The sequence below is a fragment of the Ursus arctos genome, unplaced genomic scaffold (genome assembly GCF_023065955.2).
Source record: "Ursus arctos isolate Adak ecotype North America unplaced genomic scaffold, UrsArc2.0 scaffold_14, whole genome shotgun sequence".
In the NCBI taxonomy this organism is placed as follows: domain Eukaryota; kingdom Metazoa; phylum Chordata; class Mammalia; order Carnivora; family Ursidae; genus Ursus; species Ursus arctos.
Window position 1 is genome coordinate 19,012,871 of NW_026622808.1, and position 25,967 is coordinate 19,038,837.

At 46.7% G+C, this 25,967-nt stretch overlaps 1 protein-coding gene across 5 annotated transcripts in view; it reads right to left on the reverse strand.

The window, feature by feature from the left end:
- DNMT1 (DNA methyltransferase 1) overlaps positions 1 to 25,136 on the reverse strand; it is a 41,977-nt gene extending 16,841 nt beyond the window's left edge. The window contains exons 1-18 of one of the 5 annotated variants that reach the window (XM_026481360.4): positions 24,985 to 25,136; positions 17,403 to 17,439; positions 16,337 to 16,444; positions 15,925 to 16,144; positions 15,217 to 15,295; positions 14,036 to 14,111; positions 12,154 to 12,188; positions 11,694 to 11,778; positions 9,446 to 9,480; positions 8,355 to 8,439; positions 6,583 to 6,617; positions 5,802 to 5,883; positions 3,910 to 3,944; positions 3,534 to 3,579; positions 3,359 to 3,439; positions 3,177 to 3,286; positions 398 to 516; positions 29 to 121 (exon numbers count right to left, since the gene is read on the reverse strand). In XM_026481360.4, the coding sequence (XP_026337145.3) occupies positions 29 to 121; positions 398 to 516; positions 3,177 to 3,286; positions 3,359 to 3,439; positions 3,534 to 3,579; positions 3,910 to 3,944; positions 5,802 to 5,883; positions 6,583 to 6,617; positions 8,355 to 8,439; positions 9,446 to 9,480; positions 11,694 to 11,778; positions 12,154 to 12,188; positions 14,036 to 14,111; positions 15,217 to 15,295; positions 15,925 to 16,144; positions 16,337 to 16,444; positions 17,403 to 17,439; positions 24,985 to 25,064 (1,441 nt within the window). In that variant the 5' untranslated portion in view covers positions 25,065 to 25,136. Of the gene's footprint in view, positions 1 to 28; positions 122 to 397; positions 517 to 3,176; positions 3,287 to 3,358; positions 3,440 to 3,533; positions 3,580 to 3,909; positions 3,945 to 5,801; positions 5,884 to 6,582; positions 6,618 to 8,354; positions 8,440 to 9,445; positions 9,481 to 11,672; positions 11,779 to 12,153; positions 12,189 to 14,035; positions 14,112 to 15,216; positions 15,296 to 15,924; positions 16,145 to 16,336; positions 16,445 to 17,402; positions 17,440 to 24,418; positions 24,848 to 24,984 lie in introns of those variants that run through there. The other 4 variants (XM_026481359.4, XM_048227021.2, XM_026481361.4 and 1 more) reach the window with 4 other exon arrangements.
- Between the last annotated feature and the right edge of the window lie 831 nt (positions 25,137 to 25,967).

Below are 25,967 nucleotides of genomic sequence, written 5' to 3' on the forward strand. Positions count from 1 at the left end.
TACAGTCCCCGACTGGCCGCATACTTACAAGTGCTAAAGCCAATGAGCGCCTTTTCACCTCCATCAAAGCCAGTGATCCACCATTCGTTTATGGGGCCAAGATTTTTGCCATTAACACCACCTAAGAGAAGAAAATGAAAGTTTCCTGAAAAGAAATGAACTAAGAGCTAGAACTCCCAGCAAACCCCAGAAGGGCCAGTGGCACTGAGCGCCCACAAGCCGACTTCTCTGGTCAGCCAAAGCGGGCAGTCTGCAGAACCAGTGGAGTATGCGAACAGCTGTCCACAGCACGGGCCTAAGTCCCAACTTGAAGAGGCAGCAGTTCCAGAAGAATACTGCTTTGTAGGTGAGTTTTTTAAGATCTCGTCCCAAACAGAACCTGGAGCGCCCCACTTACCTTCAAGAGATGGGTCATCATCATATATTGGTTTTGCATAACCGGAAAAGAAGAGTTCAACGTTCTTCTCAATGAGGCCGGTGTCGATCGGGCACAGGTGACCGCGCTTACAGTACACGCTAGACAGGCAACAGACAGCCATTACCAGCTGACCCATGAAGGCATGTATTAGTACTGAGTTCCGTTCAGACCCAAGGTGACGGGACCAGGAGCAAGTCCTAGACTCCTCCTTTTTCGGCTGCTAGAACACTAGATCAGCCCAGTGTCCTCACCCCAACAGTTCTACCCAATTCTCCCACCTGTGCATCAAGAGGACCTTGATGTCTGCAGACCCAGGTGTCTACAGGGGTGACACCAGGAGATCAGTGAGTCTTACGGTGGGAGGACAGGAAACCTCATAAGGGAATAGTAACTACATCTTCCTTGGCTGAATACTGCTAACAGAGAAACACTGGCTTCTCAGCCCCGTTCCACCTAGAGCCATGCAACCATCGCCTCCATCTAGCTCCAGAATGTTTTCACTGCCCCAGAGAAAACCTCATCTCTGGTAAGCAGACACTACTTCCTATTCCATCCCTGCCCCTGGCAATTTCCCACTCTGTTTCTCTGCATTTACCTACTCGTGATATTTCATATATGGTTAGTGTTACAGGAGTTTCACCTCAAAAAAAAAAAAAAAAGCTTAATAAAGCCTATTACATAATAGCATAAAAGCTGTACAAAGATATGGGAAGGACAGACTTCTGCCTCACTTGGAGGGTTAAATCTTGAGCTTGAAGGCATCCACAGTCCTACCAATCAAATGCCAAACTTCAGAAGAACATGAGATCAGGGTGTGTGTGTGTGTGTGTGTGTGTGTGTGTGTGTGTGTGTTGGGGGGTTCCTTCTGCTCCTGCCAGCCTCAAAGACTACTTTCTGCACCAGAGGTACCATCTTACCCCTTAAAGGCCCAGGCAGGCCACACATAATCTGCAGCTCTCGAGAACACCACCCTCCACCACGATCCCAAAGCCTAGGCCCTTAGAAGCCAGAAATCCTCATCCTGAAGTCTCATAGAACTTAAAAAATGAAAACACGAACACCTTGAGGTGAACTCCCCTACTACGTGCCAGGCATGATAGACAGACATGGGTAACAGCTCTGCCCTCAGGACTTAAAGCCCAGTGGGATACATGGACACCTATCAAGGAGAACAAGATACTGCGGACCTACAGAAGAGGAGGAAATAGCGCCCAGCCCGACAAGCTATCCACGGGCCCTCTAGGTAGAGGTGATATCAGCGAGAAGTTCTAAGTTCTAGGCAGGGGCAGGACCCACCAGTTCATAGTATGGACCCTGCCCTGGACTTGTTTCCACTTGCCACTTTCAGCCCAAGTACCAGAGGTCAGCAGTCCCTAAATAACTCAGGTAGTCTGACCCCAGCGGCCCAAGGCTAAAAAGCATATTTTCCCTGGGAAGTGTGTCTTAATGCCACCTCCCCACTGTACAGGAAGGGGTCTACAGCAGACGCCCTCTCAAGGACGGAGCCCGGAGACCCAAAGCTCTGACATTCCTGACGATGGCAGGCCTGGGTCCAGCTGCTGGTCCTCTCCCGAGCCTCTGTCCTGAGAGACAGCAGACAGAACAGGGGGGCATGCACGTCAGCTGTACCAACACAGCATGTTTCACTGGCAGACGTGTGGGCCCAGCCTTGAGGGTCCCTGGTAGATGGACAGCATCCTGACCCAGATCAGGATCCTGATCGTGTTGGAGAGGAAGATACAGCCAACCACCGAGCACAGGAAGCATGAAATGTGCTGCAGAACATACATACTGGGCTTCCTGTCTGAGGGCAAGAGAACCCCTAACTTGCGGTGGGGCTGGGATGTTATGGAAGTGATGCCCACCTGAGGCTCACAGCAGGAGTGGCGGAGGCAATCCACCCCCACCATTCTCCACAGAAAGGGCAAAAGCACCTGCCAAGGCCTTAAAGAAACCGTGGGCTAGTCCTGGAGTCAAGCCATTTCCCACAAAGTGAAGCCTCAGAGTGAGGCTGGAGCTGAAGGGACAGAGGGCGCGTAACAACACGGAGACTCTGCGCACTCAAAGGTTTGTTTGAGCCTTGCCGAAGGCATAGTCCAGATGCTAAGACCATCACTCAGAAAACTCAGGGGTCAGTGCCACAGCCTTCAAAGCCCTGCAGGATCGCGCCCCCTCCCTGAACCCCTGCTCTCTCAACTCCAACCACACCAGCCTCATTCCTGAGTCTTCCACGGCCAACAGGAGTCCACCTCCGAGTCTCTGCACCTGCGGTTCCCTCCACCGGGGGGGGGGGGGTGTCTTTCCCCAGCTATCCCCTCGGCTTATTTTCTAGGTCACTAAGGGCTCTGCCCAAGTCACTTCCCCTCCATTCCAAACACATTCTTTCTCCCACTTCTGCCTCCATGAAAGCAGGGACCTGCAGTGCTCCATCCCGAACACCTGGATCAGTACCTAGCATGGCTGGCCCTCATCTGACTGAACTTCAGGATACGTACAGACTGAAGATGAAAAACGTATAGCTTCAACAAACCACACAGCAGAGTTCTATCACATTCCTACCATCTTTGTGGTTCTTATCCAGGAAGTGATGGCAACTTAAGAAATGTTACAGGTTAGGCGCTAAAGAACTTCATTAGGATAGGGGAAGGGGGAGGGGGGAAAACCAAAACCAAAACCAAACAACTTCACTAGGATCTTAAAAATTTCGGCATCTTCGGGGAAGTACTGTATTACAAAAGAGCAGAAGTGTATCCATTACCTGAAGCAGGTCAGTTTGTGTTGGGGAAGAGCCTCATAACTCTCAAAGCCAGACTCGTTGGCATCAAAGATGGAGAGTTTCTCACTTGTCAACAACTGTGGCTCATCCACCTGGGAGACATCGGACCGTCAGGCAGCAGCAGGGACAGGGAATGGAGGGCGGGGAGTAGAGCCGGAACTCACCGCGTCAGGAGGATGCTGTTCGTACTTTAGTTCGGCATCGTCCAGGTACTGTCCACACTGCACACACCGCAGAAGATTGGTCTGGGGGCAGGAACACAAACAGCGCTCAGAGGGCCAGCGCTGGGCAACCCCACTAGCGCTGTAACACCGGTTCTACCCCCAGCTGTAGGTTTACCTTGGAGGACATTACTGTTTTGGTTCGAGCCATTTTTTTCTCAGTTCTGAGAATAAAGCAAAAGATGGTTTGGTTTTTTTAATCCTTAGAACATGTAGGAATCTACCAAAGCCGCACCTTATCTACCAACACAGATGAGCACCAGCTGCTGCCTCAGCGGTGGGGCGTGGGTCCCCTCCCCTCCTTCCACACGGAGGGGACCTGCCTCACGCGGAATGGGAGTGTTTTGGTCCTGAGCAAACGGACCCAATCAGATACAATCAGACCCAAGCAGCTAAGGCTGCTCCAACAATTCACTGAAAACCTCTTTATCTTTCTTTCTCGAACAAGAATTTTAATATGACCTGCTTTTACCAAGACAAAAATTAGTTCTTACGGTTCTTTGGATGTAGTTTTGCGTCTCTTCTCTTCCTAAACAAAGAGAACAAAAAGGAGTGAAGGGTACAAAAGTATTTTACATCTGAATAATGCTTCAGAATTTTATATATACAGTTATCACAAAACCTAGTCAGAGGCAGGGAGGAAGGCAGTCAAAGGACCAGTGAGACCCCAGCTATCTGCGGTGTGTAACGTTCTTCTTATATTCAAAATTCCTATAACAAAAGCCCTCCTTAAAAAGACTCCTAACAGAGTCCATTTTTTATTTTAAAGATTTTATTTGACAGAGAGCATGCAAGCGAGCAAGTGAGCACTCACAAGCCAGGGGAGCGGGAGAGGGAGAAGCAGGCTCCCCGCAGAGCAGGGAGCCCAATGCGAGGCTCAATCCCAGGACCCTGAGATCACAACCCGAGCCAAAGGTAGATGCTGCCTTTGGTTCGAGTTGTGATCTCAGGGTCCTGGGATCAAGCCCCATGTTGGGCTCCCTGCTCAGCAGGGAATCTGCTTCTCCCTCTCCCTGTGCCCCTCCCTCCCCCACCCCGCTTATGCTCACGCTCTCAAAATCTTTAAAAAAAAATAAAAATTAAAAAAAAGTTTAGCTTTCTTGTACAAGCAGTACCTCATAAGTCAACAACTGATGAGGGGTGCTATGGAATGAATTCAGTCCCCCCAAATTCATGTTGAAGCCCTAACCCAGAATGCGGCTGTATTTGGAAAAAAGGCTTTTCAGGAGGTGACCAAGGTTATAATGGTGGTCATAAGGGTGGGCCCTAATCCAACAGGACTGTGTCCTTATAAGAAGGGACACCAGGCTCCACTCTCCCTCCACACTCACACAGGGAAGAGCCTGTGAGGACATGGTGCAAAGGCAGCCATCGGCAAGCCAGGAAGAAAGGTCTCCCCAGAAACTAACCCTGCTGGCACTCTGATCCTGGACTTTGAGTCTCCAGAGCTATGAAAACAAATATCTGTTGTTTAAACCACCCAGACTATGGTTTTATATTAGTCTGCTTGGGCTACCATAAAGAAAGGGGAAACTTCTTTCTTGAATTAGTTTGGGTACATGAAGGAATGAGAGAACTGGACTATCACCAGTTTGCAACTCCCACTGATGCAGACTTAAGCAAGAACTGCTAAAAACCTCAAGTGAAAAGCTGAGAGGGACTTTATAAAGGATGGATCAGGCAACAACACTTGGGCCCAGTGATCAGTCTTGAAACCATGAACAGACAACTGTGCCTTCTGGTGTGACACAACAGGAAGCACGTGGCACCACCTCAGTGGTCCCCTGGGAACAAGGGACCGGTGTCTGGGTAAGCTCCCAGACCTAACCATCAGTCTGTAGGAGACAGGGCTGGAGAGAGAGGTGCAAACAACAAAAAACCAAAACCCGAAACTCTGTACAGGTAAGCCAGTTCCCTCCATAAACTGCAAGAGGAAGGGGAACAACTATGGATGAGACGGGACAAATACCAACCAAATTCACCAGCCAGACCTTGTCTGGGTCCTGATTCATCTCCACTGTTTTTTATAGGCAGGGAAATTTGAACAGACTAGACCTGGATATTGTGTTAATGGTGGCCTCATGGTGATATTTAAAAAGTCCTTTCCTCTTACAGGTAGTTCTTCTGTAAATATTTCAGCAACACATCTGGGATTTGTTCAGCATCATCCAGGGGCGAGGGAGGCTGGGAGAATGGGGAGGGACTGACAAACACTGGCCCACGAGCTGAGAGCTGTTGCAGGTGGAGAAGAATGCAAGGGGTTGCTACCCTACTCCGCCTACTTTGGGGTGTATGTGAATGCTTCCATAATAAAAAGTTACCTTCAAAAAAAAAAAATCACTTTGGGATGTAGGAAACACAGTAGGATTAAAAAACAAGAGCTTACCTTTTCGTCCTCATCTTTTTCCTCAGAAACTTGTGGTTTTACTCTTTCGGGTTCTTTCTCTTCAGGTCTCCGTTTGGCAGCTCTATTAGGTAAACAAATATATGCCAAATACTTGCTCAGAATAGCCATATTGCGAACTCATATTGAAAATAACAAATCTGGGGCACCTGGGTGGCTCAGTCAGTTAAGTTATCTGCCTTTGGCTCAGCTCATGATCTCAGGGTCCTGGGATCGAGCCCCGCATCAGGCTCCCAGCTCAGCGGGGAGTCTGCTTCTCCTTCTGCCCTTCCCCCCGCAACTTGTGTTCTCTCTCTCTCATTTTCGTTCTCTCTCTCAAATAAAATCTTAAAAAGAAACAAATTAATGCCTCCCTATTGAAAAGCAAGATATTCAGAATAATTCTTTCTTCCCATCCAATAAAGAAAGCCCCTTGTAATGGTGACTCTAAGAGGAGCATCGTTAAGTTGTAATAACCCCAGAAGAAGGCCCCCAGAAACTCCCTGTCACCCCTCCAATGTGGGCCACATAAGAAACACTGGGAGCTAAGAGACACATGAGATTGTGCAGGGATGGGACGGCTACCCAAGTGGCAGAGGGTAAGGCGTAAGGATGAGGGCCAGTTTAATTTCTTATCCAACCCTGCCCGAAAGGATCCAATCTTCCAAGAGTATCAGCAGCTCCCTGTAAACCTCCACATAGTCACAGATCTCTAGAACAATAATTTCAGTAACAAAAATTTCACAAAGCACAGCACAAAGGCACAAGCATTTCAACCACTTACAGATCTTTGGGTTGACTTCTGGATCTCCTTTCATCCTAAGAGGGTGAAGCAGGGGAAGAGAGAGAAAGAGGGGAAAAGTTAGTTTCTGAGAAAAGAGCAAGACCAAACTGACAGTATCAGTTAACGATCACAGCACTGTGGAACTGGAGAACAGGAAAATCCAGGCGAATCTACAGGGTAGAGATGAGACTTCCAATTTTTAACCTCATTCTCTAACCCCTCCAAACAAAAGCTGATCAGGAGTTGGCAAACAGTTTCTATCAAGAGCCAGAAAACAAACATTTTCAGATTTTGTAAGCCCCACGATCTGTGTTGCAACTACTCAACCCCGTCATTATAGCATAAAAACAGAGACAATACAGAAGCGAAAAGGCCCAGCTGTGTTCCAACAGAACTTTATAAAAATGAGCAGAGGGCCAGATTTGGGCCATAATTAGCCAACCCAGTCCCAGGAAAGCTCATTGTAAAAGGGAACATTATAGCCATTTAGCTTATGTTGGCCAAAACATCTGTAGTTCTCTCTCTCATCTGGTCAAAAGTGAAGAGCTCATATAGACGGGCATCAGGACAGCAGGGAAAAAAAAAAAATCAAGGACAAAACTCAGCAATCCAGTATGGAAAAAAAATCAATAAAAGAATTACCAAGAGTCACCAACTCCTTGTTATATACAATCTAGTACCTTCTGAGCTTACATACAAAAAATACCTCTGATAAATTAAACTCATTTTCACAGAGTAACAAGTCTATTAGTGGATTAAAATGGAAAAGCTAACAATATTACAAAGGGTCAAATGTGTGATCCCTCCATCCCTTTCTACCATGAGACAAAAGTTTCTGCCAGTCTGTCTACAGGGAATGGGTGCTTCGACACCAGCATTAAGGTCTATCCAGAGGGCCTGGAAAGGGATTCCGGGCAAGCACCTTTAGTAAGATAACCAGTATCTGGACAGAAAAGGTGAGAGACAAGACAACGGCAGAGCAAGCTGGAGGTGACAACAAAAGGGTCAAATGCCACAGAATGAGAATGGATGCCTACTGCCAACCAGGTGGGAAGTAAGGAAGTTCATGACCCAACAAGTCTGTGACCTTGGTCTCTGCTGTCTAGATCTCAACAGACAAAAAACAAAACAAAACAAAAACAAAACAAACAAAAACAAACCACAGAGACAATCCTGATTATCCCAGTTCAGCTTCTCTTAGAAGGGACCACACTGCTTCAAGAGCTGGAGATTTCCTGTGCTGCAGCCCCCAGGGCATGATACCCCCTCCCCTAGCGTTCAGGTAGCAGGACCGCCCTGCAGATGACCTTGCCATCCTGTATTTTTAAGAAGGCCCAGCCCTGCTCCACGTATAACGTTTTAGAGTTTAAATGTGTTCACTTAGCTGAAATGGGGCAGGGAGGGGGGCTGGCAGGATGGAGAGACCTAGACTCAGAACTCAGGAGGCCAGTAAAGCAGCACAGGTGTGGCTAATGTGTCTGAGGGGACACAGGTCAAGCCTTCTCACGGAGGAGCTAGAGAAGCTGGATGCACATGCCTTCATCAAGGCACACACAGGCCCTATCCACTGTGATGGACAACAGACAACTGAACGTTCACTGACATGCAGAGACAACCACCAACCTCCACAAGGGGGATTAGGTAACTTTCCCAGTCACCCCATGGGTAGGTAGGGCAGAATTTGAACCCAGGGTCCTGCCCCACGCCATGTGTCTCAACCACATGGGAACAAGAGCAAAGTGACATTTAAGAAACCAAGATTCAGTGTTTACCCTCTCGTCTCCTTCAGCCATTTCAGCCTGCACTCCAGTTTTTCCTTCTCTGTCTGGCTCCTCCTTAGACTTCGGTTTAGGTGTTCTGTCACACAAAACAAAATACATCCACCCCGATCAGCTCAGCGAGCCTGACGCCATTGCAAGCAGCCCCAGCGATAACTATACAGAGTCTCCTCCCAGGACTCAGAGCATGGATTGCCCTTCCCAGCTGAAGGGCAAGTCTTCCCTGCAGGAAACGCGGAAGGCATTTATTACTTCAGAACTCAGGATCTTCAGAAATGCCATCAACATTTCATATAGATGTGGCTGACACACACCAGTAGCTTAAAACAAAAACACACAACAGGATTCCACTGATTTCTTGTAACCTGATGGGAATTCTGCCTGCAGTGGAAGAAGACAAGTGTCTGGCCCTGAGGTCACCCCGTAGAGGTTCACAAGAGCTGGTCTGATGTGCAGTCGGCCCCAGCAACCATAGAAAGCCAGCTATCCACATGGTATCTTGGCTTCAGGACCCTGCCACCCCATCTGGATGTTCTGACCACCCCGAGACAAAGGCCCAGTCGCAACATTTACTTCAGCCAACTGGATGTCAACAGAGGCTTGAAGTGCTTTCCACCTCTGCCCGCACACTCTGCCACTGCCACAAAAGCACACCCAGGCTGGCCACGTCATGGAGCATCACACCCACCAAGCCTGGCCAAGATCAGCTGACAGTCACCAAGATGCAGACTCAAAAGCTAAATAAATGCTGTCTTAAGCCACTGGCCCTTAGTGGCAGTTTTGTTACACAGTGTCTCTGCAGCTGTAGGTGAGGAACACAGCTGCTCATTCAGTGCCCTTTAACACCACCTGACAAACTGCTTCCTGTATGACCACCACTGAGGAAGGGCCTGGGGTCCAGATCAGCTGAGGTCAAGTGAGTCCTGCTTTCACTATGGTGGTCTGACCTTCCACAAGCAGACCCACCCAAACACATGTATAACTTACACACCTGATGCCCTGCCCGGTCCACTCTTTACCAGAGCACTTATTTTAGCAATTAAGTTTCACAGCAGAAAGTACAAAGGCATGTTAACTATACTTACGGTTCTTTGGTTTGACTTCTGAGCCTCTTTTCTTCCTGGTGGGCGGGGGTGGGGGGCGCGGAGAGAAAGAAACTAGTTAGTTTTCCTTCACTTAGACCTGATTTTTTTTGGAAGATTTTATTTATTTGAGAGAGAGAGAGAGTGTGCACGTGCGCAAGCACATGCAAGCACACGGGGAAGGAGCAGAGAGAAAGGGAGATAATCTCCAGCAGACTCTGTGCTGAGCCCAGAGCCCAACACGGGAGCTCGATGCCAGGAGCCTGAGATCATGACCTGAGCTGAATCTAAGACTCGGATACTTAACTGACTGAGCCACCCAGGTGCCCTGCCCTGATCTTTCTGTAAGTGTTCCGTGGAAATAAAACCTAAAGTAATCCTATAGTCTAGCTGGTGGGAGTAAAGATCGCCTATCTTCAAGATAGCGTTTATTTCTGGTGGGGTAAGCTGGCAGGAGTCGCAGGATCTAAGAGTTCTATGATCCCAGTGTTTTACCTCCAAAATCCTCTAACACCTGTCATCGGGAAGTGTGGACAACCTCACAGACAACCAGGAACCTATAATAACAGCACAAAGCAGGATGGCCCCCTCTGAACAAGTGCTCTAGCTCACTGACAGCACATCATTTTGAACCTGAGTTTAAAGAGCTAAACACATCCCTCTGGAAAACACTGAGTTGTATTCAGCCTCAAACTCCACATTTTGTGAAGAGACCACAAGGGTTGGGGATGTTAAGAAACACATCGCAGACGATTCTACTACAAAAAGAGATACTGGGAGTCTGACCACAGACAAGGAATTTCAATCCCACCCAAAGCTCCTTTGGATGGTGGTCAAACAAGCCCACTACAACTGCCTGTACTCAAATGAGCTTGGAATGTTCTAACTATAACTGCTGTCTAATTTTAACTAGTATCAGGGTAGGAAAGGTGATCAGTTAAAGGCTAGCTTTAAGGACCAAATGGTTCAAGAATGATCATACATCTTAGCTGCTCCCCCACTAGAGCAATACTGTATACCCATCCTTTAAGAGCTCTGTTCCCAATAACAGCAGTAACTCGTCAAGTTTGTAAGAAACTTCTAATCGAGGCCTTGACAGGACACAAAACAGGACCAGATATTGCTCCATCCCCCACGATCGCTCAGTGTTAGCAGTTTATCATACAGGGAACACTGTCTAATGGTAAGGCTTCCGGTATTGAACCGCCATTCCTTCTCCTACCCCCTCCAAGGGGTTCAGGTAGCACAGCTCTATTTCACAGAACCTTAAACTCTGATTTTACAAAAAAAACTGTAGGTCCGGGGAAGATGGGGTGGGGCGGGAGGGGAAATCTGGTCCGACCTCAGTTAAGAATACAACTTAGGGGTGCCTGGTAGCTCAGTTGGTTAGGCATCTGTCTTCAGCTCGGGTCGTGATCCCAGGGTCCTGGGATCAAGCCCCACATCAGACTCCCTGCTCAGCTCAGCGGGGAGCCTCCTTCTCCCTCTTCTACTTCTGCCACTCCACCTGCTTGTGCTCTCTCACGTGTTCTCTCAAATAAATTCTTAGAAACAAAAACAAAAACACCCAAACAAACAAAAAAAAACCCACAAAAAAAAAACAAAAAAAAAAACCTACAACCCCCCAAAACAAAAACCAAAACCACACAACTTAAAGTGGGGGTTGCTCAGGTGGCTCAGTCAGTTGAGTGTCCAACTCTTGGTTTTATTTTGGCTCAGGTCATGATCTCAGGGTCCTGAGTTCAAGCCCCACATCAAGCTCCATGCTCAGCGCAAAGTCTGCTTGAGAGATTCTCTCTCTCTCCCTCTGCCCCTCCCCCGACTCAAGCTCTCTAAAATAAATAAAATCTTGAGGAAAAACCCCCCCCAACTTTATATCTGGATGCTGCTATAGAATTTCAGCACCACACGTGTTTGAAAATTACATTTCCACAAAGACTTGGTGAATGAAGGAGGCAGATGGGCAAGGGCATAAACCAAAGTTCTGCAATTGATGAAATAGGGTCCAGCTGACCCCCAAGCCCAACACTGGTGTGCTTATCACCATACCCATATAACCCCCCTTCCAGGTAATGAACAACAAAACAAGGGAGTTTGAAAAGCATTTTGGCTAAAGTCAATGTCATTTTGATTAGAATAAGTCATTTTGTTCATATAGGCTCCCCACTCCCCGTGATCCCCTTCCTAAAACCAAATGGGACTCAAAGATTAAAAAGTACAATTGACAAACTTGGATGTGACCAGGCTTTACTTTTTCATCTCTTTCTTCCTCTTCTTCCATGTGTGTTCCAGGTTTTACTCTTTCCGGTTCTTCTGCAGGGAGCGGTCTAGCAACTCTGTCAAGCAAAGTAGCACACACCCCAAGGGTGACTAACCCAAGCTCCTCCCCTGCAAGCAGTTTTCATAGGTCCTTCTCTTCCTACCCAAGAAAGCAGTCTTCATCTCAGAACCTTGAAAGGCACATACTACTTTAACACTTAACAGGACCTTTAAATCTGGTTCTGACAACTGCCAGTTGCCCTCAATTCATTCTTTGCAATGAGAATTCTACATGAATTGAAGGTTAATAATCTGACCCCAAATTCAGCATTCTTAAGCCATCTATGGTCGCCATGGCAACTCACAATAAAGCTCCTTAAAACTCTTCAGAAAAGTCATTTCAGTAATGAAGATTGCACGTTGTACAGAAAATACGTGTTAATTTTTCTTACTGTTCTCTGGATGTAACTCTCCGTCTTTTTTCCTCCTGTGTGGAGAGAAGGGAAGAAGACACGAATATTCATTTCAAAGAAGATCAAAATGAAAAGCATGGGTGAGAAAGCATTCACTACATTTGATGGAGTTCAACATGGCAGAGGATCTGGGTTTGGGGGAAAAGATCTGGGCAACCATCAGTCTGGTAGTGATGTCCCACCGCCCTCAAAATAAAGGAGAGGCCCAGGAGGTGGTCCAGCACATGTCCAGATACCAGCTTGTCTAGTGACGCTATGTAAAAGAACCAAAGGTCCTCCACCTCCTGTCAGGAATTCGTCAGCATTAGAAAAAAACAGAATAGTAATCTGAGAGTCACATCAGCAAGTAAGAATGACAGCCTCAATGGACACCAGCTCCTCTCGGATGAATACCCTAGCGCACCCTATCCCTACATTCACGCTATTTGCAATCTCCAGGATATCTATATATGTTTAAAAGGGATCAAAATATTGTGATAAAATAGATCTGTACCTTGTATGAGGTGGAGGTTACAGCAGTAATCTACACATTCGAGTATATACACATACATGTGAAAACTGGTAAGGTCTAGATCATACCAATGTCAGTTCCTGGTTTTGCTGTTGTGTCAGTTAATAGGAGCAGCTACCATCAAAGAAAGTTGGGTAAGTTACACAGAACCTCACAGTATTCTACTATTTGAAAAACATAGGAAAGAAATCTGTATGTGTATATATGGAAAATTCTGCCTCCAGGCTACCTTCAGACTGGAGCTACATCTGCTCCTCCCTAAGTCTCCAGCCTGTCGGCCTGTCCTGCATGTTTCACAGCTGCCAGCCTTAAGCCCATGAGCCGATTACTTAAAATTAATCTTACACACATACACAGTCTACTGGTTGTTTCTCTAGAGAACCCTGATTTTATACTAGTATACTAATACATTTTCTCTCTCAAACAACATAGAAGAAACTGAAATCCTCCCCTTCCCCCCCACACCGAAGTTCAGGGAGAAGGGAGATCAATGCACCAAACATCCTTTTGTACTACTTAGAAGTTTTACTAAATGCATGTAATACCTGTTTTTAAAACAGTAAATTTTCCAAACTTTAAATTGACTAAAGTAAGATGATCTCTGTATAATGACTTATGTGACCAATACCATCTGACACCACCGGTTTGGTACACGAAGTCTTACTCTGGACTATTGGAACAGACTGTTTTTACAAGCGTTCATCCACAAAGCCCCCAGGCCTTGCACAAACTCAAAAAATGACATATACGTTTGAAAAGAGAGATGAAAAGGCTATGTGAGCCTTCCAAAAGGTTAGGGTACAAGAAGCCACTCAAAAACAGATGCAAGTGGGAAAGAGCTATTCGTATTACAAGAGCCAGCCTGCTTCTGTCTGTAATGCTTTTTCCTAGGAGACAAGAGGCTTGGCCACTGATCTGAAAAAGTGGTTCCCCATGCCTCAGTTTCCCACTTAAGAGTGGGTAACCCAACTAAACTATAAATATCTGAATAAAGGTTATGAAGAATAACATCAAGTTTCTAAAAATAGAATCAGTCTGTCTTACAAGAGGATGTCAAGCCTACCTCAATGCTAGGGGTGGTCCAGTGACACCTGCGTGACCCCTCAATCCGGCTCCTCACCCAGAGCAATTTTACCCCTCACCCCAATCTGGCAGTATCTAATGATGCTTTTGGTAGTTACAACGGAGAGGGGAGAGGGAGGTTACTATTGGCGTCTACTGAGTGGAGGTCAGGATGCTGCTATGTCCTACAACCCATAGGGACGCCACTTAGGCCAAGTGTGAAGTCAGAACTATCAGCAAATGTACCAAAAGAAGGCAGAGTGAAGAACCTGAAAACGCCAGCCCTACCTGGTCTTTTTCTTCTTCAGGAGAATCATCCGATTTCGCTTTTTCCTGCTCTTCCTCAGGTTTCCGTTTGGCAGGGCTGTCAGAAACAGGAAAGCCAACTGTTAGCTCAGCCAGACACCAGACCTCCAACAGGCATGACAGGACTTTATTCCTCCCTCCCAAAAGCAGCCTCTTCAGGACAGATTCAAGTCATGGGTGCCTTACTCCCTCCAAGGAAATGCCCTTACTGCCAGGATATCGAAAGAGGCTTCAAGTTTAATGTTTGAGTGACAGGTCAGAATACCACCATTTTGCAAACCTAAGAAATCATGGATCTAGATGTTGATCAACAGCTGTTGGCATCACAGAAGAAACCCCACAGGCCTCTAGATGGGAAGACATGACACCATCTATGAAAAAGTCTCAAATAATCAAGCTGGAAACTGCTCAAGCTTCTAGACCTAACTACCAGTTTACAAGAAACATAAGACAAGGAAGACATTAGCCACCACAAGGATGCAGTTAGCTAGACCTAGAAACTCTATTGGACAAATGAACTAATTTCTTCAAATAAATGGCAAGAAAAGAGGAAAGAAATCTGCCATTTGAAAGGCTTACAACAAATCAAGTGAACACAATTTGCCACACACGAGGAAACACAGACACTGGCTATGTATCTGACAGTCAGGAATTATTATGCTTTATAAAGCACAAAAATATTAGAGTTAGGTTTTATCTTTTTAAAGAGACTGTTTGCTACATGTTAACATTTTATTCATATTTTGCTAGAATTGCTAAAAAAAAAAAAAAGAGAAAGACCAATTTTATCATCTAGAAATATACTGAAATGACACGTCTGGGAGAGGTTTCAAAGTAATCCAGTTGGGAGAGTGTTTATGGGGTACAGATGAAAAGATGGCCAGCTGGTAACTGCTGACACTGGGTGACAGGTACCTGAGGCAGGGGTGGCGGAGTTCATTTTACTATCATGGCTAGTTTTGTATGTATTTGAATATTCTCAGAAGAGTAAGAATACAGGTGTTGAGAAATGCTCTTCATCAGTATGTAATGAAAACTGCAAGATGAAAACCTATGCAATGTGGAACTCAAAACTGCTAAATCATACCCTATTAATTCCATTCCTGTTTACCAAAAACAATTTGCCCAGAGAAAAGATGGCTGTCAATTCATTATATACTGACCCCCTTGCGAAATGAGACAGGATGGTGGTCTGCCTGGTAGTTTGCCTTGTAATCCTGGGGCTAGAAGAAGAAGCTTCAGCTGTTTAAAGAAAAAAAAAAAAAAAAAAAAAAACGGCACCATGAATAAAGAAGTTCACAAATACAGTTCTTCGGCATTACGAAGCTAGTGCAGAGAATCAGGTTCTGAAGATTAAGTACCTTCTCTTTTTATTCCAACCAACAATAGTCTTGATAAAGGTAGCAGTTAGCACCTGCCAGTTTGCTGAGCCATGTTACTGGAGCCCTTATTTGAGGGGCCAAAGACTGAACCAGAGAAGGAGACAACTTCCTCTTATATTATCAAAAGATGAAGTGGCCAAGAACCTGACCTGCGCTAAGTCCCACACTCTTGTATGTTTTTAACAATTCCAGAAGAGTTACTTCAACTACAAAGGAGTCTATACATTTAGCTTAAATAGGTATATAACTTAGAAATAGTATTAATACCTCCTGTTACCGTATACATCCTCAATTTAAGCTATGTTTTGGGATCTCCTGCTCTACACTTGGGAAAGAACAAATCTGAAGAAGTATATACATCTAAACTAATTAGGAAGTATACACAAGAAACAAACCAGAAGGTACTGCCCCGGGGGGACCAATGGCTCCAAGTCTGGTACCACGTAAGAGGACAGCTAGTCTCCACCAAAATTAAATAAGTGGTCTTACACTTGGTCTCTCCATCGGACTTGCTTCTTCTGGGCGTGGAAAGTTTGGAAACGGGTTTGGGGGATTTATTTTCCTCTGTCATTCCCACTCTGCGGTCCTCACCACTTGTCTGGCTCCCGTTTTCTAGACATCCATTCACTTCCCGACTGAAAGCATGAGCTCCATTCTCCAAGGATAAATCTTTATTTAAAAGGGATTTGACTTTAGCCAGGTAGCCCTCCTATAGCAGGAAAGGATAATTTAAGTAGCAGTGAATGTAAACAAGTGGCAATAAGAGAATAAGGAAACACGCATTTCCTTTACAAATACTGGGTAACAAGGAGAGATGGGGATTATTCTGCCTCCCTGGTCACATGGGAGTTACATGGGAGGAGACGTTTTCTAGATGCCAGGATGCTGAGAACTGACTTACCTCCGATAATTCTTCTTTACGTAATTTGGTTTCCAAGTCACATAACTGATTCTTTATTTCTGTTTGCAGAAATTCATGCAAGAGATTCAGTTTCTCCTTCACACATTCCTAAGGGAAGGATATAGGTTTAGATGTCCCCAAACTCCCAAGTCACTAACGGACTAATACAGATAGTGAAGCTGCCTGGTCACGAAATACTGACTAAATGGCAGGCAATGCTGACTCAGCCTGAAAAACTGAATATTCACAAGACATATTTGTGATGTTTCCATCAAGATCACATCATACCATCTCCAGAGTGGTGAAAAATGGGAAGATTAGGAGGTGTGATAGAGACATATAACAGTGTATTAGAAAAAACTGTGCTTTTGAGAAATGTGACCAGGTCAAGTTACAATTCAGAATGGATGGTGTGGAACCTAGATTGAGAAACTTATCAATGAGTTACCAAGAGATTAGCAGCACGTTAACACAGAACATTAAGAATGATATCTAATGAAACATGAGAGACTATGGACTATGAGAAACAAACTGAGGGCTACAGAGGGGAGGGGGGTGGGGGAATGGAATAGGCCGGTGATGGGTAGTAAGGAGGGCACATATTGCATGGTGCACTGGGTGTTATACACAACTAATGAATCATCGAGCCTTACATCGAAAACCGGGGATGTACTGTATGGTGACTAACATAATATAATAAAAAATCATTATTAAAAAAAAAAAAAAGAATAATATCTAAGTTATCCTCAAAACTACGGAAAAAAGCCAGGGTGCACCTGAGTGGCTCAGTCAGTTGAACGTCTGATGAGGTTTCAGCACAGGTCATCATCTCATGGGTTGTGGGATCAAGCCCTACACTGGGCTCCGTGCTAAGCGGGGCATCTGCTTGAAGATTCTATTTCTCTGCCCCTTCCCCCAACTCGCACACACAAACACTCTCTAAAATAAAATAAAATCTTAAGAAAAAACCTATGGAAAAAAAGCTGACTCCACTTAAACTTTTTATGAGCCACGAAGTATCTGTCAAATAGTAACATTTGGTAATAAAATTTAAGGTGGCGATTACCTTTTCTGTTAGGCTATCTCTTTCCAAATCTTTGAGCCTGTGGGAAGAAAACAGGGGAGAAAGAAAGGCAATTATGCAACTCTTTAAGAACGAAAACCACAGTTTTAAAGAACTTTGGAAATAAATTTGACAGGTAGGAGTGTCAGGGAAAAAAAACAAAAACAAACAAACAGGGGCGCCTCGGTGGCACAGCAGTTAAGCGTCTGCCTTCGGCTCAGGGCGTGATCCCGGCATTCTGGGATCGAGCCCCACATCAGGCTCCTCTGCTATGAGCCTGCTTCTTCCTCTCCCACTCCCCCTGCTTGTGTTCCCTCTCTCGCTGGCTGTCTCTATCTCTGTCGAATGAATAAATAAATAAAATCTTAAAACAAAAACAAAAACAAACAAACAAAAAACCACCATGGTGGTTTTCTCCTACCCGTGAGCTAGAAATCCTACTATAATGCCTGTAGTGGTCATTAAGAAGTCACTTGTGATCTGAATGAGGTCCCCCCCCACCACCACCCTTTAGGGTGCAGTTTTTCTGATGTTGAGAGAATAGAGGAGCTCTATAACAGTATTATTTCCAAAGGAACTAGGAAAAATGGAGGCAGGCCATATACTTGGGGTCCACCTGTTAAATGACCTACAGGTGGTCTTCCTCTAGTTGGTCTGGCAAGACCCCATGAAACGGCACACCACAAGGTGGCCGGTGTTAGAAGGACTGGGCCAGGGTCATAAGATGCTATGGGGAACAGCCAGCTAACATTTCCAAAGGCCAGGGTGGGGGTGGCACCATTCTAATGAGGAACATAAGAAAAGGAAGTAGGGGTGCCTGAGTGGCTCAGTCACTTAAGCATCCTACTCTGAATCTCAGCTTAGGTCTGATCTCAGGGTTGTGTGTTCAAGCCCTGCACTGGGCTTCACACTGGGCGTGGAGCCTACTTAAACAAACACATACAACAACAACAAAAGGGAAGTAAAGGCATCTGGTGCAGCAGGGAGTACCCACACTCAGGGGTGACAGGTGAAGTGAGAAGAGTTGTTGGCTGGCACCTCACTAGAGAGCTCTTCCTTTGGAATGTTTATACCTAATCCTTCAGGAGTGCAGAATTGTTATGAGTTTGGCTGAAAAAGCACAGCCTGATATGATCACTGAAGATTAGCGTCTTGCCTCTCTTTTTGGGGGGAAGGTGGGGGGAGAAGAGTCAAGGAACAAGAGCAGAAGACACTGATGAAAGGGAGGTGAGTGGACAAACTGTGATTCCTAGGCTGGGTGCCAACTGTGGACAGTGTGGGGAGAACAGGTCTAACCAGCTGGGTTAACATCAGTCACTGGAGAAGAAGTGCCCAGGCCAGGGACAGGCCTCTACCATCTCTGGACACTCCCACCAAGCACCCATACATACAACGTACTCCAGTATCACTAGCCAAAAGGGCAAGAACAGAGGTCTCCCAGGCTGGTTTTTCCAAAGAGCAAATGTGAGCAGCAAAACCAGGAATGCAAGAAATAGGCTTTGCTGGACTAATGTCACACAGAGGCTGCTCGGAGGGCATGTGGGCCTGCCTCCAGCTTTGATCCCCACCACATCTGTAGGTACCTTCTGTATGCCAAGCCCTGTTCCAGGCAACGAGCTGGGTCATGGGATGCAGGGACTGCCAGGCAGCGACCTTCAGACCTGAGTGGTCAGGAAAGGTCTTTCTACGGAAGACCCCAACTGCAGACACAGTAGTAGTATATGCTATATATCCTACACACACACACACACACACACACACAGAGTACACGCAACCCCTTCAAAGTCATTGTACCCTCGAAGTAACTCAGGTCTGGGAGAGCCAGATGAGAAGAGCTGCAGAACTCTGTACGCACAGCCAGAGGCACACACGCTGCTGCAGGAGCCTCCCATCGGACTTTGCAGTCATTCTACTCACAAAGCCATGGCAAAACACGGCCCCTTGATCCTGAGGTTACCTCAGGTGTTGAGGACAATGCTCAGCAGACTATGAAGCCCTTCAAAGTACCCTTTTCACAATGCTGACAACTACCCATCTGGACACAAATTCCGTCGACCTCTCCCATGAATTGGGATTGTTTAGCCTGGCAGAGTGGGACAAAAACTCTTCAGAATACCTAAAATGTCTTGCCCTGTGAAGATGGATTATAACCTGCCTGGCCCGAGATAGGAAGGTCAGAGCCCAGGGCAGGCACTGAGGAGCCAGAAGTGTGACAGGGAGGAGACTGGTCAGGGCACCTCCCCCGACACCCCGGCTTTCACCGAAGAGTCCATCCCTTTCCCCGCAAAACTGAGGCTGGCACCACCTCACATCTGCTTTACATTCAGGGCCAGGAGGATTAGAAACAGACGTGAAGGACCAGGTAGAATACTCAGAACAGCAGCCATGTTCTAAGAGATAAAACCTTAGCTCCCCTCCAGCCCAAGATCCCATGATTCATTTCTAGTTGCTTCCCTCACAGTCCTATAAGGGAAATAAAATATAACTGAAGGAATAAAGCAAATACAGTTCAAACCTGAGGGCTTCTGAAGAGCAAGGGTATAAAAAGCATCAGAAGGACTAGCCCAGGGGAGAAGAGCGCTCAGTGGGAATGGAGCAGGGGAGCTGCCCAAACAGGAGCATTACAGTGGGGGAGCAGGCTCAGTACGCCCAAGAAACCCACACAAGTCAGGCTGGGTGCCAGTCTGAGGGAGGTCAATAACATCAGGCTAAAAAATTGATTTTGTTCCATAGTTAAACCACTGAAGGAATCACGGGGGTGGAGGGGGGCGGAGGAAACCGACATCAGAGAAATGTTTTAGGAAAATTAATCTGAAAAAATACATAATGTAGATTAGACAGGAAGAGATTACAAGATGTTAAATCACTCTTTAACACCCTAAACTAGAAATGCTGGTCTGTAATACGATTCAGCAGGAATGGAGACCACACTAGAGAAGTTACAGAACTTCATTAACGCTGCCTCTTGTAACTGGCCACATGGCAGATGGGGTAGGGCTATAGATGGTATCTGTGGTAGGCAGGGTAATGAGTCCTTCCCAAAAAAAGACGTCCATGCCCTAATCCCCCAGAACCTGTGAATATGTTGCCTTACTGGCAAAAGGGACTCTGCAGATGTGATTAAGGTTATAGCCCTTGAGATGGGCAGATTATCCTGGATTAGCCAGGTGGGCCCAAACTAATCACTTAAATCCTTAAAAGCAGGAAAACTTCCCAGCTGCATTTCAAGAGATGTGACTAAAGAAGGGTGAGAGAGAGATGTGACGTGAGAACTAGCTTTACTGACTTTAAATATGGAGGCAGTGGGCCATGAGCCAAAGGATACATCACCTCCAGAAGCTGGGCATGGTTAGAGCCAGCAAGAGAAGAGGGACCTCAGTCTTACAACCACAAGGAACTGAATTCTGCCAACAATCTGAAAGAGTGGAGAAACATTCTCCCCTACAGCCTCCGGAAAGGAATGCAGCCTGCTAACACTATTTCATCCAGCGAGACCCATACCAGATTTCTGACCTACAGAATCGTTAGAACAAATTTAGGTTCTATTTAAACCACTAAGATAACTTGTTATGGATGCAATTAACAACTAATGCAGATCAGAAATTGAGAACGTTCTGGTAGGGGAAAAAGTAAACCGCCCCTGAGTGTGAAGAGTGACATCTCCGTGAACAGTAGCTCAGTAGCTACTAGATGGCTATTCAGCAGCTAGAAATTAAAACTGGCTCTCCGGAGAGGCATCAAAACTGATGTGAGTCCTGTCCAGCTGAAAGGACTTGTAGCAGCTGGGCCTAGGACTGGAAGAGATAAGGGTCCAGGAATGAAAAAAAGAAAAGGGGGGGATGGGAGGGGGATTCAGGGAAGAGAGAGGCTCCCTGGTAGTAAACAGCATCACAAAAACCAGGGATAGAAAGGATTAAAAAAGCAAGATACCAAGAGATGAAAGAGGACAGAACACCACCGCAATCCTTGAGAAGAATGCCTGATCAAGAGTAGGACTGGATACCTGGCACAAAAGTGAAGGTGGCCTCAGAAGGAACAAGTCTAGACCATTCTACAAGAAGCCAAAGAGGAAGGTTGGAATGATAAGCAGGAATACACATCATCTCTACACGTATACACTGCTACATTAACATCTGCCTCAGTAGCAGATCTGCATGTTGCTACTCTAAATTATGCTCCCCTAATGGAAATGAAATATACAGCTGAGCATGTGATAAGTAGCACAGAAGGTTTTCTTGCAGGGGCTGCTCTGCCACACTTACACCTATCAGCTTAGTTGGTCTTCATAACGCCCAGGTGGCTTCAGTCAGTTAAGTGTCTGCCTTCGGCTGAGGTCAAGATCCCAGGGTCCTCTGATCGAATCCACATCGGACTCCCCACTCAGCAGGGAGTCTGCTTCTTTCTCTGCCCCTCCCCCTCTCGTGCATGCTCTCTCAAAGACAAATTTAAAAAAAACAAAAAACAAAAAACACCAAGAGGTTAAACAACTTAGCCCTACAGCTATGGTAGGAAGGAATTTGAACTCCAGTAGTCTGCACCTCTAGAATACTCCTGCACAGGAGAAACAGAAGAGTCAGATTTGCCCTCTTCAGTACCCAATCGGTGGGAGCCATGGAACTAGAGCTAAGAACTTGAAACCCAGCATAATCTAATCATAGAACCACTAGCAGTTAAAAAAGCCATCACAATTACTTAGGCTAATCAGAGTTGTACAAAGGAGGTTGCTACAATCTGTGTTTGAATCCAGGCTTCATTAAAGGGGAAAGTCTGGCATGCATGCCTTTCAGAGTCTACTCTACACCAAGCTACAGATACAGTAAATAAGGCAAACAAATCACCATCAACTCCAGGGTTGCAAAGGCAACATGCAGGGCACACAAGCAGAATTCAACACCCTTCCTGTTATGGGGGAAAGTGATGGTCTTTCTGAACACAGGCTTAAGGATGAATGGATAGTAGCCAACTTAGGGAAGGGGCAGATAGAGCTCAGTGTCACACTGGCTGCTCTGCATGGTCTCAGGCCCTGAGAACCTAAGGTTTGTATGGCTTGTGAGAAGAGCACAGGATCAATCAGGCAAGTGGACAGGGATTCTGGACTTCAGGACCAGTGCACCAGGCAGTGTGTGGGGCAAGGAAATCATCAGATTCAACTTTTGTAAGAGGATCACAGTTTCCACTTATAGAAAAGACTCGAATAGCAACAGGAAGACCAGTGAGAGATTTATCACTTTGTATAAATGGTGGCTTGGACAGAATAAGAAATATAAGTGGAAAAATGTAGCTCGTCCTGAAAGGCATAATTTTTAGATTTGGGGCATATTATACTTCGAAAACGAAGTTAAAGACTTAAAAACCCAAACGCTGAAAAAACTTTCTGGTATTACTACATATCTAATGGAACTATGTGTTTAAAAAAAGATGACAAATATAGACAAGTTAGCAAAAATGACAGAAAAGCATGAGGACCAGGCCTAGTTTTGTTCCTAGAGTATTCTACTGGACTTAAGTATCTCTTGTGTTATAAGTTATACTCCTAATTTTACACCTCAACTTACAACTCTAAGTTTAAGGGAGTGTCGAATGCCATGTTTATGTATTTTGTACACTGAAATTCAAAATGTAAGAGAAGATGTTGAAAGTCCTAGAAGCAGACAATTTCAATGTCCACCCCATGGTCTAAGGCAGAAACCCAAAATTCTGCACCTACAGTAGGCAATTCTGGTTCAAAGTAATATGGAACCTACGGTTAATGGTGGATGGTAGAACTCACCTACGAGCATTCAAATTCAGCCAAACACTTGCACTGGCCCAAGAAAACTCCTAAGCCAGTGGCTTGTTCAAAAACCCTAGTTGGAAGGAAAGCTTTTGGCAAGAAGCAGACATCAGCAGGAATCCTTGCTTCCTCATAGTAAACTTCTACAAGCATCCACTCTTAAGAACTCTTGAGGATTAAATGAGAAAATGTCAAGTGTAATATACAACTAGTGACTGATTGGCAGAACTGAGAAAAGCTAGATTAGCCAAGAACGACGCTAACACGTGGGACTTTATGTGCTAGGCATATTCTCATTTCATCCAGTATCAGTTTAAAGCCCATGTTAGTGTGGTCCACAGTTACAGCCTGTTTATGACACTTGCCCAAGGTCAAACAAGCCAGTGGAGATGAGAGTTCCCACCACCAGAGTAAAGAAGACTGCGGCCAAACATCTCTGTTGGGTCTAACATCACCAAGCCAGGGACTTCCGTAATTCCATTTCAAGTCCTATCTTGGGAGGATAAAGATAGGGATTCTTCAGCAAGACACACCCCCTCTGTGATTAAGAAGTGGTCTGAACCTTAAACACCTGGTAGGGAGCCCCAAATACCACACCCCCATACACACACACCCACACACTCCAACTCCAAAACCCCAAAAGGCTGGCCTGGCACAACCATAAGAAACAAACACAGGGAAATAGGGAAATGGCAAACCAGCTCACAAATCCGGTTGAAGCGTTCATGCCTGGTCAAGGTTCCAGTGACTAGTGTTCCAAGGAGTGCCCATTTTCAGGAGTGAAATTGGTGCCCTTCACAAATAGGGGCCCAGTATTCTTGCCCACGACCCACCTGCACAGAATTGCCACAGCCAGTCCCGACATGAACTGCTGTGCAACACACGCACACACAAGAAACTGCGGCCATTTGTGTGAAGCGCACGCACACACACACACACAGAGCCACTTATGTGGAGCACACACAACCTCGCAGTCACTTGTGTGACACACAGGCACACACACAACCCCATGCCCACTTATGTCACGCGCGCGCACGAACACACACGAAACTGCAGCCAGTTCTCGCTAGCAAGGCTTCCTTGACGCCCATGGCTCATAGGCACAGATTTACTGGAAAAGACCATTCAGCCTTCATGCTGCCCGAGCCCTAGTCCTGCGCTGCATGGTGAGAGTTCCTTCCAGAACGCGACTTCCCCAGCAGTCCGAGATGAAGGAAGCCCCCCAAAGAAGACGGGGGTCGCAAACCTGAGCCGGCCGCGCCCGGGCCCCGAGAGGCGACGTCTGTCTCTGGAGGCCGCCATCGGGATGCGCTGCGAGGGGTCCCGAGGGGGGCCCCCCAAATACCCCCAGGGACCGGACCAGCCCGACCCCCCAAGCGGGCCGGGCACCGGAAGTGGAGGCCGAAGTGCCCGAGCCGAGGGGTGTCCTGAGGCCGCGGGCTGCCCACTTCCTGCGTGACCAGACTGGCGGCAGGAGCCAAGCCCGTGGCTCCTCCAGGCAGGGGATCCCCGAGGAGAACCCAAAGCTCGCTCTACTTTGAGATCAGAAGTGACCCCAAGTTTCTAGTCACCAGGGAACTGTGAGGGGCCTCGGCCCATTTTGGCGCCAAACGGCCAGGGGTGCGCGCGACCGGAAGTGCCACCCTGCCCGCGCCAACCGCCGCCGTGCCGTCCCGCGCATGCGCGCCCGTCTGTCAGCAGCAGCCACGGGCTACGAAGAGGGGAAGCAACCCCCCCCACCCCCAACGCCGTGCCACTTCTCCACCCCACCCCATCCCCCCGCCCGAGTTCACAGACGCCCGCAGCACCTACCGCCTACGGACATCATCGGGCAGTGAGATGGCTCGTGAGGCCAGCGTGGGCACCCGGGCCGGGGCGGTGCGGGCAGGCATCTTGGAAACTGCAGCAGAGACGGCGGCGCCGGCGGCAGAGGCAGCCCTGGCTTTTCGCGCGGAAACCAATGGGGAGGGGCGGTGAGCTGAGGCGGCATGTACCATCTCGGCCCCGACGTGGGGGAAGGCGGGACGTACCATAGGGAGAGAGGCCAGACCATGTGCGGGCAGATACACTGGAGCGGTTCGTGCTCAGAGGCCGCGCAGGCGCGAGATGGGCGCACACCCCCGCGTTGAGTTGTGGGCTCGTCCAAGCTCCGCCGTTTGCTGGGAGCCCTGCCTGAGACGTTCATTCATTCATTCATTCCTCCTAGTATGCTGGGGATAAAACAAGGAGCATCCCCACACGGCTCCAGCATGTGGGCTCTTGGGATTGTAACTGAAGACTTGAACCCCACACCATCTATATGCTCACTATAGTGACCTTGGATAGGTCATTTGGACCCAGCTTCCTTTTCATCTTTGAAAAGGTGCTATTCGCGGAAAATCTTGAGGACGCACAAACTATACAGCTAGCATCACCAGTGTGGTGAGCCCCGGGCCACTTCCACAGCCTGTGTGTTTAAAAACAAAAAACAAAACAAAACAAAACAAAAAAAACCCCGCCAGAACCTGGGGAAAGGATAGTCTCTTCAAATGGTGTTAGGAAAATTGGGTATCCACGTGCAAACAAGTAAAATTGGATACTTACACCATATAAAAATTAACTCAAAATGTATTAAAGACCTAAATGTAGACTTGAAACTATAGAACTCTTAGAAGAAAAAGGGGGGGGGGACAGTTTCACAACAGTGGATTTAGCAATGATTTATTGAATAGGACATGAAAGCACAGGCAATAGAAGCTAAAATAGATCAAAATTTATGCACAGCAAAGGAGTCAACAAAGTGAGAAGGCAACCTA